General features: G+C 38.5%; 1 protein-coding gene and 1 pseudogene across 10 annotated transcripts in view; both read right to left on the reverse strand.

Annotated features, from left to right (window-relative positions):
• ULK4 (unc-51 like kinase 4) overlaps positions 1-20,971 on the reverse strand; it is a 706,344-nt gene that overhangs the window by 129,047 nt on the left and 556,326 nt on the right. For all 10 annotated transcript variants that reach the window (XR_013413811.1, XR_001443048.3, XM_077992220.1 and 7 more), the window contains one exon: positions 16,175-16,360. Coding sequence is in view for 8 of the 10 variants with exons in the window: in XM_077992220.1 (XP_077848346.1) it covers positions 16,175-16,360 (186 nt within the window). In the remaining 2 variants the exon portion in view is untranslated. The remainder of the gene's footprint in view (positions 1-16,174; positions 16,361-20,971) is intronic.
• On the reverse strand, positions 19,484-20,406 carry LOC106996950 (rRNA-processing protein FCF1 homolog pseudogene; annotated as a pseudogene).

Genomic DNA, 20,971 nt, shown 5'->3' on the forward strand with positions numbered 1-20,971 from the left:
TATTCACAATAGCAAAGACTTGGAACCAACCCAAATGCCCATCAATGATAGACTGGATAAAGAAAATGTGGCACATTTACACCATGGAATACTACATAGCCATAAAAAGAATGAGTTCAAGTCCTTTGCGGGGACATGAATGAAGCTGGAAACCATCATTCTCAGCAAACTAACGCAGGAACAGAAAACCAAACACCACATGTTCTCACTCATAAGTGGGAGTTGAACAATGAGAGCATACGGGCACAGGGAGGGGAATACCACACACCAGGGCCTGTGGAGGGATGGGAGGCAAGGGGAGGGCTGGCATTAGGAGAAATACCTAATGTAGATGACGAGTTGATGGGTACAACAAACCACCATGGCACATGTATACCTATGTAATAAACCTGCACATTCTGTACATGTATCCCAGAACTTAAAGTATTTATTTTTTAAAAAAAGTGAAACAAGAAAAAAAAAGTGTTCAGTATCCTAAAAAATATATGTACTGTATGGAACTCTGAAACTTTCTTTGAAGAATGGATAAAAATGTTATATGTATACATTGGAAATGGAAGCAGAATAATTTGAAATGAGAGACCTAATCATTACTTGCTTCAAGGAGGGTCATGATAGCAGCATGCTTTCAACTGAAAAAGGAAATCAAGATGCCATGAGAAATAATTCTCAGGAACACTTTCAAAACATTTCCTTTAACAATGGTGTTGGAAAAGACTAATCCCTGAAACAGAAAACGTTAAACAAGCCTCAATAACAATTTCATGGCCATCACTGGGATACCAGTCTAGAAAGTCTGGCACAATTGTCTAAAATGCCAATGAGACCTGATCTGTGACATATGTGTGGGGCACCAACCCTTGCCCAGCCATCTCCTAAATGTTCTGAGCAGAAATACTGGAAGGAGACCATGTGGTTTAGCTCAACCTTACTCATCACCACTAGAAGCCAAAAATATTTTTAAAAAATCAAAGTAAGTGAGCACTGACACAGATCAAAAAGGTCATTTGCTATGATACTTGATTTTAAAGGCAAATTCTTAAATAGAAACTATGTATGCATGTGGGATCATAGGTTTGCTATGCTAAATGGGTAGTGAGAGTGGCAGAGGATACATATTACATATTTATTTTCAATTCCTTAGTTCCCAGGAAGTCTGATTGATTAGGGAAACTCAAGTCTTTAGGGGCATAAACAAGTGCACTGATAAATTGATGAGTAGTTGGCTCTCACGTGGTCACATACTAAAGTGAAGAAGTTAAAATCTTGCAAAAGATGTGAGATTTCATAAAATCAGTGCCAGTGATGATAGAAGAATTACACCAAAGTCTTTGATGAGTGAGGGTCTGACAGATAAACATAAAACTAGATGATTAACAGTTGGAGAAGAGAAAAATCTCTTCAAGGGTGAAAACAAGACAATTCAAAAGACAGGCAATTCAAAACAATGCTAGTTTGAACAGCAAGGGAAAACTGAGGAAGATCTTACATAGTTTTACAATAAGAGACTCATTTTTATGATGGGGCTGGAAAGGTTAAGTATGAAGAATGTTATAACATGCCATTATGCAATTTTGATAATGTAAAAGATGATATACAAGGAAGTTTAGAATCACTGGTAAAGCCCCAAGTGATGGAGCAAAAAGATCCATCTATAGGCCTTCTTACCATACCCTCAGAGTAAGACTGCATCTCTGCTGATTCCCAGGGGCAGGGACATAGGGAACACAGGCCTTCTGGGTGGGGGTCACCTCTGTCCTGGCTGGAGTCAGGAGTTGTCCCAGAACTATTCAGGCTCCAGCAAGGCTCACTCACAGCCTCACCCATCCAGTTGGCCTGGGACAGTCAAGGCCAATCTCATTCCTCATTGTGTCCAAGTTTATGTAGATCGCCATGTAAAGCCCAGGCCCCCCAGGTCAGCCTTATTCCCCTGGGCTCTCATCTCTATGAGGCTCTGTATATTCTATACTCTGATTCTCATCTTCACCCCTCCTCTCGAATCCCTTCTACTCACTGTGCCTTTTGGACAGAGGCACCAGCAAGACCTCCTTTATCCTCAGTCTCTTCCTAGGATGCGCCTTTCACTTTTTTTGCTGTAACTGAAACTGGGCTTTTCCCTCGTGATAGGCTCCTCTTACATGTGTCTTTCATACTCCTGAGCTGCTGGGCCCGGAGAAACCTCCTTGGTTCTCACAGAAGCTTCCTGGTCATTCTCCACCCCTCCTCCATGCATCCCCTGCCCCTCTTCCCCCAGCTTTAAATCTTATGTCACCAGAGAACACCTTCTACTCTTACCTGTGGCAGTTATCTGTGGATTATCAGGTCGCTCACACTCCCATTCCCCAGCTCACTGTCAGTGTCTTCAACACCACCCTTATCAAGTGCTTGGTCATTTCAAAGTCCACAGAGAGGGTCCTTCCAAAACTACTCATTTCTTTGGCTTTCCCTCCAGTGATCTTGTCACTGGATTCTCCACACTTGATTCACTCCCCTTGTTTTAACCTATACCTGGTCATTACCATTAACTGGCAACCTCCGGAATCTACATTCAAGCATTCCACATTCCGATACCATTCTGTTCAAGTCCAGACCTCCCTCTGTTGGAATTCCAGGCCTGAAGAGCCAACTGTCAGCTTGCCATTTCCAGATGGATGTCCAACAGGCATCTTAAATGTAAAATGTTCAACTGAGCTCCTGGTTTTCTCTCTGCCCTCAAATCAGCTCCTTCTGCAGTTTTAGCCATCTCAGTTTTGTCTTAGGCCAAAATTGGAATCATCTTTCAGTATTTCTTTCCTAGTCTCCAACTAATATGTCAGCAAATTCTATTGGTTCTGCTTTCAAGATATATCCAAAATATAACCACTTTTTACTCCCTCCAAGTCATGATCAGGACTCTCCCGATATAGCAGCCTCCTGACATATATCTCTTATCCTTCACCCTCTTCGATGACTACTCTCAATGCAGCAGCCAGACTGTCTATCCCTTCAGCTCGAAACCCTCCAAAGGCTTCCACTTCACTGAGGATAAAGGCCAGTGTTTACAAGGGTTTACAGGGCCTTTGTAACCTCTTTCCTCCACGACACCCTTCCCTGTTGTCTCCCTCACATCCTATGTGTCTCCTTCTTGCTCAGTTTGCTCTGGACACAGGGGCTTCCTTACAGTCCCTAGAACATACGAGGGATATACCTGCCTTGTGGCCTTAGCACTTGCTATTCCCCTGCTCCAAACACTCCCTGGCTGCTTTCTCTACTTCTTTCAGTCTTTACTCAGATGTCATCTCAGGGAGGCCTTCCCTAGTCACATTATCTAAAAGCTGCAAATAGCCTGCTGTCTTTCCTATTTTCCTTTCTCTCTTTATTTTTCTTCTTAGTGCTTTCCCTACGTAAAATACGACATAGTTTACTTCATAAATGTGGCTATCATGTCACTCTCTTAGCAAGCTCCATTAGAGCAGGGTTTTCTGTCTGTCTTGTTCCCTGCTGTATCCCCAACATTGAGAACCGTGGGTGCCACAGAGCAGTCACTCAATATTTACTTGTTGAGTGAGTGGTCACTCTGTCTTACTGAGGACTTTTTCTGTGTGGTACTGAAAAATGCTGAATAACTCATTAGAATGACTTCATAACATTGTTAAAAGACAAATCAAATTCACTTTGATAAATGTTAGTTTCATATTTTGAGATTAAATCCCAATGAAACCTTTTGTCATTATGTACCGTAATTGTTAGATTGCCAGTTTAAATGAATCTACATTAAGTGGTTAGTTTTCCATTATCACTTATTCTGGAACAAAAAGGAACTCCTGTGTTATCAAATAATATACCTAAACCTTGGAGTAGTTCTGTTGACTGAATTCAAGATACTAGTTTACAAAAAAACAAGAGTCATACTTTACATGATATGATTCAATTCAACTCATCTCACAGCTTGAACTTAAAATATTCTCTTGGACACATATTGTAATTATCAACTATTCTCCTTATATTTTTCTGTGATTATTTAAAACCTGATACCAAACTCTGGTTATTTGCTTTATATATAGTGTATCTACCTAGAAACAGTCTTGCTAAGGAAAGAGATATATCCCTACGAACATAATGTGGATATTAGTTATTGTTTATTTCAATTGATGGAATTCATTTCTTACAATTAATATATATTAAAGAAAAATTGTATTTATTTAAAAAACGAAATTTAAAAACATTTAGTGTAGGTATTCATAACAGAAGGTCCCTCAAAAAATTGTCATTGCTGTTTACAACCACAAGGCGGTATTTTTCTTTTTCTTTTTTTTTTCTTTTCTGAGACAGAGTTTCACTGTTGTCGCCCAGGCTGGAGCGCAATGGCGCAATCTCGGGTCACTGCAACCTCCACCTCCTTGGTTCAAGCGATTCTCCTGCCTCAGCCTCCTGAGTAGCTAGGATTACAGGCGCCTGACACCACGCCTGGCTAATTTTTATATTTTAAGCGGAGACAGGTTTTCACCATGTTGGCCAGGTTGGTCTCGAACTCCTGACCTCAGGTGATCCACCTTCCTCGGTCTCCCAAAATGCTGGGATTACAGGCGTGACCCACCATGCCTGGCCTGGAAGTATTTTTCAAACATGTTCATTCTAATACTTAACTTGCTTTAAATGCTCATTGTTCTGAGACTGGTTTTGTTAAGGGCATGACATTAAAGACATCCCAAATTACCAAAGGAATCTGTAGCATTCTGCACAGCAAAAGCTGCACAGTGAAGTTGATGATGGTCAAAATGATTACTATGCATCAGGAAAACACTGTAGGAATTTACAATTACTATTATTTGAACCAGATAATAATTCCCTTTAAATGGAAATATTCAGGGGTTGAATAAATAAATGGTCCCTCACAGTGAGCTTTCTTTTGTGTTTCTCCCACCACTTCCCTTGGTTCTCAGGAGGCTGCAGAGCGCAAAGCACCAGGGACTCTTAGCTTTTTACTTACAGCTTATAGTGGGTAGATTCTCAATGAATTAATATCATAGAAGGAAGCAGTATTCCCGGCAACTCTTCTCCCTTTTTGAGAGTTATTATATCTGTTACCAAGAAAAATAGATTGGTCCTTTCCACATTTTAAATATTTCCCCTCAGGCATTAAAATTAACCATTTTGCTCCATAAATATTATCAAATTTTTATAGTTTTTACCCTTTACTTTAAAAAGTCAATGTGGGAAATAGGAATATTCACACGGTTCCAATGTATCTCTCCAAGCACGCCTTAGTGATTGCAAGGGAAACACACACCTGCATAGTGGAGACATGTGGCAGGTGCCCTCTTAACCAAGCAATTAAACTTAGCATCACTAAAAGTGGAGATGACTGACATCACATGCTTCTCAATATGATACAGTATAAGGGGCCACTATCAACGGGACATTGTGACGCAAAATATCATGAGGAAACAATCATTCTACTTGCAGAGTATGGGATATTCCATAAGACAAGTGACTTAGGCTTTTCAAAAAGTCAATTTCATAAGGAAAAAAAAGAAAAATTCTTCTAGATTAAAAGAGACAAGGAAACAATAATAAATTCAGTATGTGAGCCTTGGTTGGAATGTGGCTTAAAAACAAAAGACTATAATAGTCATTTTTTGACAACTAATAATACTAGCATTTTGGGAGGCTGAGGCAGGCAATCACTTGAGCCCAGTTCAAGACCAGCCTGGACAACATAGTGAAACCCTATTTCTGTTTTTCTGAGATCAGATGAGATTGGGTGCATTCAGGGTGGTATGGCTGTAGAGCCTGTCTCTCTCTATATATATTTTTTTCAAGACAGAGTCTCACTCTGTCGCCCAGGCTGGAGTGCAGTGGCGTGATCTCGGCTCACTGCAACCTCTGCCTCCTAGGTTCAAGCAATTCTCCTGCCTCAGCCTCCTGAGCAGCTGGGAGTACAGGCATCCACCATCACGCCTGGCTACTTTTTGTATTTTCAGTAGAGATTGGGTTTCACCATGTTAGCCAGGTTGGTCTTGAACTCCCGATCTCAGGTGATCTGCCCACCTCAGCCTCCCAAAGTGCTGGGATTACAGGTGTTAGCCACTGCACCCAGCCTTTATCTTTAAAAAAAGAAAATTAGCTGGGCACAGTGGTGCATGCCTGTAGTCCCAGCTACTTGGAAGGCTGAGGTGAGATAATCAACTGAGCCCCTGAGGTCAAGGCTGTAGTCCCCATGAGGGCACCACTGCATTCCTGCCTGAACAACAGAGTGAGACCTTGTCTCAAAAAAAAAAAAAAAAAAAGGATTAAGTAGATATTAATGATATGAAATTGTTAATTTTATTAGTTGTGATAATGGTATTATGGTTAGAGACCAAGTTCCATGATGTCTTCACTTTCACATGATTTAGAAAACACATACACACAACAGAAATATGGTAAAATGATAATTCTTAATTCTTGATTACACAGGTGCTCATCCTATGACTCTCATCTTTTCTTGGATTTTGAGACTTTTTATAATAAAAAGAAGAGTAAAAGTATCACCAATGGCAATAGAAATCTGAAAGAGCAGAAGACGCTATAGAGAGAGCAGGGAAAAAATTTTATGTGCTAGGATTACAGGAAGGGAGTAGGGGACCTGAATCTCTTGAGAAAAGATATCATAACAGAAGGAAAATTATGCTGCACAGGGGCTACAAATGACAGATTGGAAAAAAAAATAGGAAGGGAAGGCAACTAGCCTGGGCAACAGAGTGAAATTATGTCTCTAAAATTAAAAAGAAAATTCATATCACAACTTGGTACACACAGCCACATGTGCAAACAGATGCAGAAAACGGGAAAAAAAAGTTTCACAAAGCAATATCCTATGAACAACACATTAAGATTTGTTATTCTGTTCTATTTCATTTTTATTTAAATAACAAATGCTGCATTGTGAAACTTTAAATTGCTTTCAGTGGATCATGATGTGTAGTTGGAAAAACACAAATCTCAATCAACTTGCTTGCTTTGTCAGTAGTGAAACTTAGAGAGGTTGTGTCTTGTCTATGGCAGTAAAAGTGGTTGACTGAAGAGCTGAGATTGGAACTCAGGGCTATGGGCTCCTAGGCCACATTCTGTCTATTCCACTAAGCTGACTTTCACATTGTTTTATCTTTAAAACACACATGAAACTTTTCAACCTCCTTAACTGACAATATTTTCCAAATCTCGACCCTGGATGCTTATTATTATCCTTTATACCATTTCTGGGAAGAAATATACTGTATTCAGCCATTCAGGTCATAAACTTCATGAGAGCAGAGGGGTTGCCTGTCTTGTTCTTCATGTATTATACCTTCAGCCCTTCCATGTTTGGCTCATAACAGATGCTCAATATACTACTGCTGAACGAATTAATGACTCCACTCTTGTGGATTTAGCTATTATCTCAATATTGATAACTCTTATATACATATTCCTTTTTTTTACAACTAGAATCTAATTTTGCATTTCATTTTGTGGCCTTTCATATTCATCCACCCTAATTTTCAAACACCAGATCACTTTTTCAAGGTGTTATTTGTTATTTTTAACTGAACATGTGTAAAATTAAACTTACCATATTAAATGGGTTTTTCGCTACCTCTACTGAAGGTACTAATTATATTCCAGGTATTTGGATTAGGAATTCCCATGAAGTGGGGTCCACAGACTCCAGTTTTCTCAAAAGTCAGGCAGGAAACAAACGTTTGAATCACTTGAATATAAGAACAGAGGGAGAATTGGAACCACAGCCAAACCAGAGAACCCAGAACCACCTAAAACTTTTGTTGACCCTTTGTGTTCAATTTGTGGTCCACGAATCTAGAGCCACACTTAGCTCACATTCCCCTGCCTCAGAGACCTATACTCAATCAGACCTGGTTGATTTTTTCCTATTCAATGCCTCTTGCAATGGTTCTAGATCATACATCCTTATATGGAATCAAACTGCAGATACTAGGAGGAGAACCCAAGTGAGGAGGAAAGTAGAGAGCTGATGTGTGGGGAAATGAGACATGTTCAGATGGATCTTAAGGAAGCTTTCTCTGTCACATCCTGTGACATGTGATCTTGTCGATACCTATGGGAAAGATCTATATATTTCCTCAACGCTCTGGAGGTGGACTATCATTTTATCATAGTAACACTGAGGTCTGAGTCCTGAGAAGGACTGGCTATAAATGACTCTGTTCCACTAGCCATTTTCTGAATCTGCCTTGCTCAAAATCTCAGGAATATCTCTTCAGGGAATTACGTAAAAATTTTAGGCACTATATTTCTTTTTCTTTAATAGACTTTTTTAAAAATTGGCAAATTATTAGTGTACATATTCATGAGGTACACAGTGATGTTTCAATACATATAATGTATAGTGGTCAGATCAAGGTAATTAGGATATCTATCATTTAAAACATTTATCATTTCTTTGCGTTGAAAATGTTCAGTATCTTTCTCTAGCTCTTTGAAACTGTGTTTTATTATTAACTATAGTCATCCTACAATGGTATAGAGTGCTAGGACTTATTCCTCTTATTTAGCTGTAATTTTGTATCCTTTAACAAATCTCTCCCTATCCTTCCTCCCATCCCCCTTCCCTTCCCTTCCCAGCCTCTAGAATCCTCTGTTTTACTTTTTACTTCTATGAGAGCAACTTTTTTTAGCTTCCACATATGAGTGAAAACATGCGGTGTTTATCTTTCTGTGCCTGGCTTATTTCATTTAACATAATATCATCCAGTGCCATCCATGTTTCTTTTCTTTGTTGGAAAGATACAACAAAATCATTCAAAGAGTTCCCAAATTAACTTGCAAACCCTATGGCAATCAGTGGCAGAGAATGCCTCTCCAGTGGAACTGCAAATGGGTGTGTATGGATTCAATAAAAGATCTCTTTCAGAAACGCTTAAGAGCATCCTCTCAGGGTTTTAGGAAATCTTCTAAAAAACCAGATTTCATAAAATTGATTAAATTTACGTTTAACTCATTTGGGTGCATAGTGTTTCTCTTAGAAATTTTACTGGTTTTACATCAATCCCCATTCTTTTCTCCTTTAAGAATACAAGTCAAGAATAGAAGGTCTTAACCACAAGAAAAATAGGAGGGAGAGAGGTATAATTTCACCTTTTTATTATATCTCAAGGAATATTTCTTTACTTTTCTAGGAGAAACAGTGCCTCTTCTGATTCTAAATTCTACAGCCCAACCTGGCGCTAAAATATTAAAAGAATGGCTGCAGAACTCCTAGTTTTCTCATCTGGTCTCTTTAAAAATGTAATGACTCTGTACATAAAGAAATGCTATATTACACTCATTTTCAGCAACATAACATGCGTGTTCTCATGTGGAATGAGAGGGGCCGGTGACCTATATGAGAATTCAGAAGGAAAATGATAGTGAGCACAGCAAGACTTTCTGAAGACCACAGGATAAAGATTCTTCATGGAACAGGTATTTGTAACAAATCCTTAATACTATTCATCTTTAGAGAGTTATTGCAAATCACACTCCTTCCACCTCTGCTGCACCAGGTAGATGGGTGAGAAGGCAACAGGGAGTTAGTAACATCAGCATATTATAGTCACCCTCCCATGGACTATTTTTCTGCTTTCAGAGAGTAGTTGATAGCATATATTTAAGCCAATTTTAGGCACAGAACAAATCTGTGGTGGTTCGTGTGTAGTCAATATTTTGAGGGTTGGAGTAAGCTAGCTTTAATTAAGAGACAAGTAGCTAATCTACAATCATTGCCCTGGGAAAACTCCCACTGATATCCAGTTTAAGGGAAAGGTAAACTTGGGAGACACTTGAAGGATTTCCATCACATTTTTAAAGCTAAAGCAGAAAGTATAATTATAAAACCTCCCAACTTCCTCTTAAATTACAGCAGATAATTAAATCGTTAGGTTTCTTCAACATTCTCCGGATGTTCTAAATACAGACTAAATAAGAAAGAGCACCCTAGAGGCAAAACACATCCCATCTCTATTAGCAGAAATTAAACATTCTATTTCTTTAATTTGTTAGTGAAAATTATAGTTTTAGAAAGTGACTGTCACAAGATTGGGACTTTAAACAGAAAAGTCAAGAATCCAGGACCCTTGCTGTGATTCACAGGGAGGGATCTGCCACATGATTCCCCAATATGATTCTCTAACAACCATGGTTTACCAGTCACTGACATGCTCATTACCTGTAAATTATGGAGTCAAACGTATCTTGGGCTTGCCCTCTGAATCCATCCAGACTCGCTCAGCTTTGGGCACAGGAGGCCACTCTTCCATCAGGGTTTTAAAAGAGATGACCCCATCAGCTTAGAATACTCTTCTTTTTAGATGTGCTCCTGGTGGGAGTGGGTACTTAATGAATATCCTCTGACTAGGTCCTCAGGGAACTTGTCTTTTCCTCCCCAACTTCTTATGGTCAAGAAAACGCATTTGTCAGGCCTCCTTAATCCAATTACTGGCACCAGGTAATAAATCTAGAATGGCTCTGTATCTCTACGGAATCTGATTCTTCTGCTCCAGTGAGCCGAGCCTGAGAGTTGGGTCTCCCCAAAGTCACAGGAAATTTTTGCATGTGTTCCTTATATCACTCAAGTTCCTGTCCTCTATCCATATGCATATCCAATCTCATGCAGTCTTCAGAAACTTGGCAGGGCTACTGTGGAGAAGACTGAAGCTTCAGACTATGGGATAACTAAATGTATTTTATGGTCCTTCTCAGTCTGACCTAGGTGTGTCTACAAAGTACTAACACGAGCTCCCAATATGGACTGAAGACCAAAAATGAACTGCCAATAACAAAAACGCTGTATTTTATGAACATTCCTTATTCAGCTCAGTAAATGCTAAATACCTATTCTGTGACAGCTACTATGGTAAAGTTTTATTCCACAGTAAGGAAAACTAATTCAATTAAGATGCTGCCAGCAGCCTTTTCTTTCAGAGACCAGAATTTCTTAATTCCATCAACAATGTCTAAACTCTAAATTCTCCTAAAGTTAATGTTCAGTGAAGCTCTGGCTTTTCCTGGCCCATTCTTATGTCTTCCCAATCTGGCTCCATGGATTTCTGGGTCTTTGCTCAGGATGTGCTTCTTCCTGCTCAGTGTGTAGAATACCAACACATTCTTCCATACGCAGTTTAAACATCATGTCTTGCCAACTTCCTCCCCAGAATGATTGTTCCTGTGGAACTTTCTTGGCTCCTCCAGTGTAGCACTGATTGGATCCTGTTTTGTAATGAAGCTGGTTGCTTCTATGTCTCTCTGGCTAGAGATCCCTGAGGGCAGGGAGCAGCAAGATCGTGTCTGTTTCAATATCTCCAGTGCAGTGCTTTGCACACAGTCATAACTCTATCCATTACTTGTTTTTCTATGAATAAAAGAATGAATCTCTCAGGTGCTGTCTGGATCAAAGTTCAGTCAAATTCTGCCTGACAAATGCCTGAGGAATTCAGATCAGTCCTTGGCAAAGCAGCAGCCTGGGGCCAGCTACTTCGAAGGAGAATGGGCTGGGGCAATCCAACCTGGGCTTGATACCAGCTCTATCATTCCCTAGTTGGTGGCCTTGGGAACATTACTTAAGCTCCTTAAGCCTTAAGTTATAACCTATAAAATGGGAATGATCTGGGAACAATCACTGGAGCTGTTCTCCAGGGATGCTGTCAAGATTAAAGGAGATTAATCCACCAAAAATCCTAACACAGAGACTACCACACAGTAGTAACCAACAACTGATGAACATCTTTTACATGTCAGACACCATAACATTCTGAAGATACAACAAATAACAAGACCGACCACATTACCACCCGGGAACAAGGGTAATGTAAAGATAAGAACAGAAAGTAAGCCAACAATTATAAAGCAATGGCTGCCAGAGAATTAAAAACAGAGAACAGAAGGACAAAGAGGAAGGAGGACTAAATCAGTGCAGAAGTATGAGACAGGTGGTATCACACTCCTCTTTGGGTAACCTGCTGCTATTTCTCTTCAAATGTACTAACCTCAGTACAGATGGGGTTTCTTCCCAATAAACCCATTATAATGTAAGTCAAAAATGCATTTAGTATACCTAACCTGCCAAACGTCATGGCCCAGCGTACCTTAAATGTGCTCAGAACACTTACATTAGCCTGCAATTGAGCAAAATCATCTAATACAAAGCCTATTTTGTAACACAGTATTGAGTATCTCATGTAATTTATTGAAGACCATATTGAAAGTAAAAAATAGAACAGTTGTATGGGTACCTGAAATACAGTTTCTGCTAAATGAGCATCAGTTTTGCACCAATGCAAAGTTGAGAAATCCTAATTTGAACCATGGTAAACTGGAGACCATCTGTATTCCATTTAATTAGAACTGAGCTTCAGGATGGGCAAGTTCAAGGCCATAGCTGAGCTGACTGGGGCCCCTAGAATCTCTGATTATATGTTTTATATGACTTGACCCAACATTGACTTACCCAGGGTAAATCAGAAGGTTTTCAGAAGATTTTGAGGCATTTATCACAGATGGCAGGCCTGCAAACATTATGGGCATTCTTGAAAAACTAAAGTAGAGACATCAAAGAGTTAGAGTGACCTTCACAGGTACCCTCCAGAAGAGGGTAGAAAACAGTATCTTGGGACTGTCCAGGCTATTTCTGTTATTGTTGCTAAGCAAACAAACAGTTGTTTTAATCCCAATCCAGAACGTTTTTGCATCTTACTTCCTAAATACCACACAGAAAGGCTCCATAGTTCTTTGGAGAAATGCCTGATTCCAAGGCTGGAGTAGTAATACAATATGAGACTGGAATGTCACATTATGATTGAAAGCACTCCAGAAAAAAAAAAAAAAAAAAAAAGAAGAAGAAGAAGAAGAAGAAGATGGAGAATGTCAAAAGACATAGCAGACATCCGAAAGCCATTTCCATTAGCCAAATCTGGGGCAGCCGTGGATTGTAACCCACTGAAAAATCCATGAGCCAATTCTGATAATAACAGAGATAAGTTTTAAAAAATCAATAAATGGGACAGAAAAGGTGGAACAACACAAATGTCCATCAATAGATCATATATTTTTAAAATGTGGTATACACATAACAATGGATTATTAGCCCTAAAAAGGGAGGAAATTCTAGCATGTGCTACATCATGAATAAACCTTGAAGCCACTACAATAAGTGAAACAAGCCAGACATAAAAGGACAAATATTGTATAATTCCACTTGTACGAGGTACCTAGAGTAGTCAAATTCATAGAAACAAAGTAGAATGGTGGTTACCAGGCACTGGGAGAAGGAGGAGTGGGAAGTTATTGTTTAATAGGCACAGAGTTTCAGTTTGGGAAGATGAAAAAGTTGTGGAGATGGATAATAGTGATGGTTGCACAACAATATGAATATGCTTAATGCCACTGAACCACATACTTAAAAATAATTCAAGTGATAAATGTTATGCTATATACATTTTACCACAATAAAAAGAAAATAGATGAGCAGCACCAGGATCAACTTCTGTTTTTGCATACAAAGGTAAAAATCACTTGGATTCAACTTTTCTTCCACAAAGCAAAATCTACCTGGCCCTATGAGGAAGGTCAGATATTATAAAGAAGCCATTTTAAATAATAAAGCAAACTAAAAGACGGTAGAATCTGTTTATTTCGAACAAGTTGGAGTCTTATTAATTAATCTGTATGATTAATTTGATCAGTGTTTTAGTAAATAACATAACTTACTTCCATAATATCTGCAATTCTAAAATCTAGAGAGCTCTGAAAATCTGAATCTTTTTTCATAAGTTCAAAACACATATTTCATATTGTTCAAAAACACATATGGTAGCAAAACCTGACCTGAACTCACAAGAGCCCATGTTTGGTCTTAATTTACCTCTGCCTGGTGTAAATATTCATACATTTTGCCACAGAAATATTACTGTGCTTATGGTGGCATTGCCTGAGTGCCTCCTATGGGCATCATATAATATACAGTATAAGTACCATGCCAAAAAGATGTGAAAATTCTAAGTTTCAAAAAAAAAAAAATCTGGTCCTGAATTTCAAAGAGACTATAGATCCCTACAAAATTTAACCATATCAGATATCAGACCAATATTTTCCAAGTTTTTGACATTTTCTACCAAATTCACACTTTTGCCATATCTACAGATCACTTGTATTATTATATTCTCTAGTACTTGTCTTCAGATTGACTCACCTTTTTTCTTTAAATAATTTTTTAAAGAAACATCTCCACTGTAAAAGATGAGAGCTTGAGAGGCCTGCTCTGTTAAAAGGGAAATTCTGAAGGATTAGAGAGGTGTTAAAGACACAACAACAAACCGAGGCTTTTGCCTTGAATAACCAGAAAGACCAATAGAAAATGGAAATGAAATAACTGCCTCACTACGTGATTCCACATCATCTAGTGCTAGGCTGGTGCACTGTCTCCAAAACCTACTCTCCTCAGAAGTATTCATCCCACACTTGGGGAACTGGACTAGACCATCATAATCCTGCAACTCAGGTAATGACTCTGCTGAGATTAGTAAGTCTTGTTTTGGGGTTGAGGGGAGTCACATCCACACAGCAGCACAATACAGCAGTGAGGGAGTCAATCTCGTTATCTCCCTTCTAATTCTGTCACCCATCACCTGTCATGCAGGTTCAGCTGGGTCACTCGCAACTGTCTACTTATCAAATTGGTGCAAGTCATTTTAAGTACAACTCTCTGGAACATCCACAGCTTCCACCTGCCAAAGGACACCTCAAGGTACTAGGATCTAGAAGTGAACACGGACTGACAAACCAGAAGATGACAAGTGAACAGAACCCCCATCCTTTATTAACTTCAACACTAGCTACTGTAAATAGTGGCCTTCAAAATCAGCAGAGAAGATTTACTGTAGAAAGAGAATAGGTTTTCAAAACTACTTTCAAATAGACCTCAGCTATATATGCATTTTTAAATAAAATAAGTGAAGCAGAAGGGAAAGTTTTTCCTTACAGTGGAATGCTGGGAATTATAAATGCTGGGGATGAGAAAACATCCATTTTGCAACTACTACAAAATAATAATAACTAACTACACATTGATTAAAACAAGTGATCAAAGTTAACACCACCAGTAAGGGGCAAACAGCCACCAAGAGCCTCTGGATGTGATAGATTGAGAAGGACCAATTTACTTCTAGAGTACTCACAAATCGAATCGTGAATACACATCAAACAGACCCAAACTCAGGGAGATGCTACAAAATACCTGGTCTACACAGGTGGCCAAATGTACCCTCCGACCAGGCCAGACAACAAAAGCTGGTGAAGACGCTGCTGCCATGCACAAGGTGGGCCCAGGAGAGGGCAGTTGGTGGCCAGGTGGGAAGAAAAGCAGAGACACTTCTAAGGAGAGGCTGGTAACTGAAGACCCCTCAGACGCACAGCCTCAACAGAGATGTAGAATGCCTGGGCTCTAGTCAGTTGCAGTGAGCCAAGATCATGCCACTGCACTCCAGCCTGGGCAACAGAGCTAGGCTCTGTCTCAAAAAATAAAAAATAAAAATAAATACATGAAAGGAGAATAGGACTGCATGCTCACTCAAGCCCCTTCCAGCGCTTTGTTCCAGGGGGAGGAGGCCACGCTGACCCCCAAGGCCTCTGAGGGAGGAAAAAAAACCAACAAAACCTGGCCTATAATCTTCAAAAATATCATGAAAGACAAAGACTGAAAGACTATTCCAGATTAAAGACACATGTCTACCAAAATACATAATCCTGGACTGTATCCTATACCAGAAAAAAGCTATGAAAGTTACTGAGACAGCTGACCCAACTAGAATATGGACAGAAGACTGGTAAAGGAATTTTATCAGTGTTAAATTTCCTGATTTTGATTACTTAAGTAACAGAATATCAATTTTATTTTAGGAAATACATACTTAGATGTTAAGAGGTGCGAGGCACAATGTCTCTAACTTACTCCCAAATGGTTCAGAAAAAATATGTATATATGCAGATGAACAGTATATGACAAATGTCAACAACAGGTGATTAAGAAGAAAGGTGACCGGAGTTCTTTACCACTCTTGCAAATTTTCTGGAAATCTGAAATTAGGTACAAGAAATGGCTATTCACTGCCCTTGTGGCTGCCAGCAAAGCCACCCAGTGTCCCCAGTGTCTATGTAAACTCACCATTCTTCTGAGAATCCTTAACAGAAGCTTCTGTTCCTTTGGGTCCTCCTTGGATGTCAGCAAATGAGCAAAAATTTCCACATTTTCAGGAGAGAGGCTGTCTGGGTTTTCCCCTCCGTACAGCTGAACCAGTATAGACAGGCACTTGGATGAAATGTCGAAAATCTCAGGATCTTCATTAGGAAGCTGAAAATTAACAAATAAGACCATTTAAATTTTGTTGAAGATGGTATTAGTACTCAAAAAAACACAGTAAAATTTGGCTTGATGGTGGTGTCAGCCTGAGTAGTCTGCTGAATACTTTTTACTTTTCTTTTCTTTCTTTTCTTTTCTTTCTTTTTTCTTTCTTTTTTTTTTTTTGAGACAGGGTCTCACTCTGTTGCCCAGGCTAGAGTGCAGTGGTATGGTATGATCACACCTCACTCTAGCCTCAACCTCCTGGGCTCAAGTGATCCTCCCGCCTCAGTCTCCTGAGTAGCTGGGAACAAAAGCACACACCACCATCTTGCCCAGCTCATTTTTTTTTTTTTTTTTTTTTTTTGGGTAGAGATATAGCCTCCCTATGTTGCCCAGGCTAGTTTTGAACTCCTGGGTTCAAGGAATTCTCCTTCCTTAGACTCCCAGAGTGCTGGGATTTCAGGCATGAGCCACTGAGCCCAGCCTAAATACTTTTTAAAATACATCTTTTTCAAAGTGTATATAGTTGCTCAAACAAAACTAACAGCACAAAATCAGAAGGTCATATATTCTTCTTTTTAAAAAAGTTTATTATTTTATTTTTATTGGCACATAATTATACATTTTTATGGGGTACAGTGTGAGGTTTCAATACACATATACAATGTATAATAAATTATGGTAATTAACATATCCTTTACCTCATATATATATCCTTTATTTGTGGTGAGAACATTCAAAATCCTCTCTTCCAGCTATTTTGAAATATACATTACATTATTATTAACTATAGTGCAGTGAAACGCTAGACCCGAACTCCTATTTAATTGTAACTGTACCCATTGACCCGCTTCATAGTAACTCTATATTTAACCTTTTGAAGAACTGCCAGACTGTTTTCCAAAGCTGCCACTTGTACCAGCAATGTATGAAAATTCCATTTTCACTAACCCTTGTTATTTTCTGTCTTTTTAGTTAGAGTTATCCTAGTAGGTCTGGAGGGGTAACTCATTGTGGTTTTCCGACGTACTTCCCTGACGGCTAATGATGAGGGGTACCTTTTCATGTGCTGATTGGCCATTTGTGTATCTTCAGAGAAATGTCTGTGCAGACCCTTTGCCCGTTTTAAAAATAGGTCATTTGTCTTTATACAGTTGAGTTCTAAGAGTTCTTTATATATTTTAAATACAAGTTCCTTAACAAATATATAATTTAAAAGTTTGTTTTCCTTTCTGCAAGTTGTCTTTTCACTTTCTTGATATTGTCCGTTGAAGTAAAAAATATTTTTAATTTTGAAAACTCTAACAACAGTTTTTTTAATACTTGGGTATATGTATGATTTCAGTGACATATATCTAAGAATGTTTTCTTTTATTTTTGTTTTTTTGGGAGACAGCATCTCTCTCTGTCACCCAGGCTGGAGTGCAGTAGTACAAACATAGCTTACTGCAGCCTCAACCTCGTGGCTTCAAGCAATCCTCCCACCTCAGCCTCCTGAGTAGCTGGGACCACAGTGGTACACTGTCATACCTGGCTAATTTTTAAATTTTGTGTAGAGACAGGTCTCACCATGTTGCCAAGGCTAGTCTTGAACTCCTGGGCTCAAGCAATCCTCCTGCCTTGTCTTCCCCAAAGTGCTGAGAGTACAGGCAAGAGCCACCACACCCAATCATGCCCAAGTTTTCTTCTAAGAGCTTTATAGCTTTAGCTTTTTACATTGAGGTCTTTGATGCCTTTTGAGTTAATTTTTATATATGGTGTAAGTAGAGGTCCAATTTTATTCTTTTGCATGTGAATTAAACTTTTATTTTGAGATATTTGTAGGTTCACATGCAGTTGTAAGAACCAATACAGAGAGATTCCATATATACTTCACCCAGTTTCCCCAGTGGAAACTTCTTGTATAATAACTATGGCACAGTATCACAGCTTGGACATTAGCCATCAACCTTATTCTGATTTTACTAATTTTACATGTGTGTGCATATGTGTGTTTGTACACACTGTATTTAGCTCTGTGCAACTTAACCACACGTGTAGATTTGGTGACAACCACCACCACGACCACCAAGATAAAGAAGAGTTCCATCACAAGGATTCCATTATAGTAAGAGCCCACTCTCACTCTCCTCCATCCTGAACCACTGGTGACCACAAACTGGTTTGCCATTTTGTCATTTCAAGTATGTTACATAAATGGAATCACACTGTATACATGGTTTTCTTCACTCAGCATAATTTCTTTAAAATCCATCCAAGTTTTTGTGTAACAATAGTTCATTTCTTTTTGAGTACTATTCCATGACATAGATGTACCATAGTTTAACTAACTCACCCATAAAGAAAATGTGAGTTGTTCCCAATTTGGAGCTATTCCAAATAAAACTACTGTGAACATTTGCACAAGTTTTTGTGTGAACATCAGCTTTCATTCCTCTGGGATAAATGCCCAAGAGTACAATGGCTGGGTTGTATGGGAGATTCATATTTAGTTCTTTAAGAAACTGTTAAACTGTTTTCTAAGGCAGCTGTAGCGTTTTACCATTTTACATTCCTAGCATCAATGTACAAAAGATCCAGTTTCTCAGCATCTCCACTAGCACTTAGCGTTTTTTTGTTTTGTTTTGTTTTTTGCCACTCTGATAAACAGGTGGTGGTATCTTGTTGTAGTTTAAATTCACATTTCCCTAATGGCAACTGATAGTGAACATCTTATCACCTATTCATGACTTTTGCCCTTTGTTAACTGGATGTTTGATTCTTTATTCTTGATATTTGAAAGTTCTTTAAATATTCTAGATACGCCTTTCTTAGATATATGGTTTTGCAAATATTTTCTCCCAGTCTGTAGCTTGCCTTTTCATCCATTTTACTGAGTCTTTTGAAGAGAAAAAAAGTTAATTTTGATGAAGTCCAATTACTGGTTTTAGTTCTTAGCAATTGTGCTTGTGGTGGCAAGTACAAAAAACTCTGCCAAAACACATGTCATGAAGACTTTCTGCTATATTTTTTTCTAAAGGTTTTATAGTTTTATATTTTACATTTAATTCACTTAATTTTGGGTTAATTTTTATATAAAACATGAGGTTTAGGTAAAGGATTTTATTGTTGTTTAGTTTTGCCACTGGGTATCCAATTGCTCCAGCACCATTCTTGAAAAGGCTATTGTTGTCCTATGGTATTGCATGTTTAATGAACTGGCAACAAGAGAAAGTTGGTCTAAGAAAGGCAGAAGAACTTTGTCTTATAAGAATTAGAACCAAGGGGCTCCATAATCATCTGACATCAGTTCCATGTTGTATCTATGATGGTTAGAAATGTACATGACAGGAACTCTAGGAATCTTATGGATTCTTCTTTTAGGGTCTCTGGTCAACCATGGCCACAATGTGACACTTAATGCTGGGTTATTCTGTTTTAGGCAGTCTTCTGCATAGGTTCCTCTGTGTGTGCATGGTAACTTTTCAAATCTTGGATCCTTGATGATCCTCAATACTTCCGCCCCAATTTCTCAATTTCAGCCATTATACTATCAGTTATACAAGGGATACAATTGGCATACAGACTGTCCATCACTGACTGCACTAAGTCCAGTTTGGCTTTAATGGAAAAGTTGGTATTGACAAGGATGTGGTAACGTGGGCCCAGCTGTGTGATATATTGGAAAAATAAGCGGAATGGTGTTGAGAAACTTCTCCTTTAGCACACTTTTTAGGTTTTAATCAATCTTTTCTTTAAGCCTTTGATCTGAGACTAAGCATTCACTTCATGATTGCATACTTCCTTGTTTTCTTTTGCTTCTCCATGGTCACGTCATATTCGTGTTTCTTCTGGAATCTATTAATTGTTAGTATACAGAAATGCAATTGATTTTTTACTGAGGTATAATTGATATACAAAAACTTGCACATATTTAATGTATACATTTTGATGAATTTTGTTTATTGATCTTGTATCCTGAAACCTTGTTGAACTCACTTATTAATTCTAGGAGTCTTTTTGAAGATTCTTCGGCATTTTCTACATAGATAATTGTGTCACCTGTAAATACAGATAGGTTTATTTCTTCCTTTCCAATGGGTATTCCTTTTCTTTCTTTCCGTACCCTACTACACTGGCTAGAACCTCCACAAAGACGTTAAATGAGATTAGTGTGAGTAGACACTCTTGCCTTGTACCCAATCTTAGGGAGAAAGGATTTAGTAATTCACTATTAAGTATCATGCTAGCTGTAAATTTTTCATAGATGCCCTTTACCAGGTTGAGAAGATTCCCCCTCTAATCCTAGTTTGATAACTTTTTACCATGAATAAATGCTGGTGGTTTTGTCAATTACTTTTTCTGTATCAATCCATATGATCATGTAATATTTAATATTTAACCTGTTTATATGGTAAAATACATTAATTGATGTTTCAATGTTGAACAAGCCTTGCACATCTGGAATAACTCCTGCTCTGCTCATTCTCTTTATACATTGATGTATTTGATTTGTTAATATTTTGCTGAGGAGTTTTATATCTAAGTTTACAAGAGATACTGATTGTAAGTCTTTTTTGGAGAGGACTTTCTTTGTCTTAGTTTAGTATCAGGGTAATATCACCCCTATAAAATGAGTTG

Source organism: Macaca mulatta, chromosome 2, assembly GCF_049350105.2.
Source record: "Macaca mulatta isolate MMU2019108-1 chromosome 2, T2T-MMU8v2.0, whole genome shotgun sequence".
In the NCBI taxonomy this organism is placed as follows: domain Eukaryota; kingdom Metazoa; phylum Chordata; class Mammalia; order Primates; family Cercopithecidae; genus Macaca; species Macaca mulatta.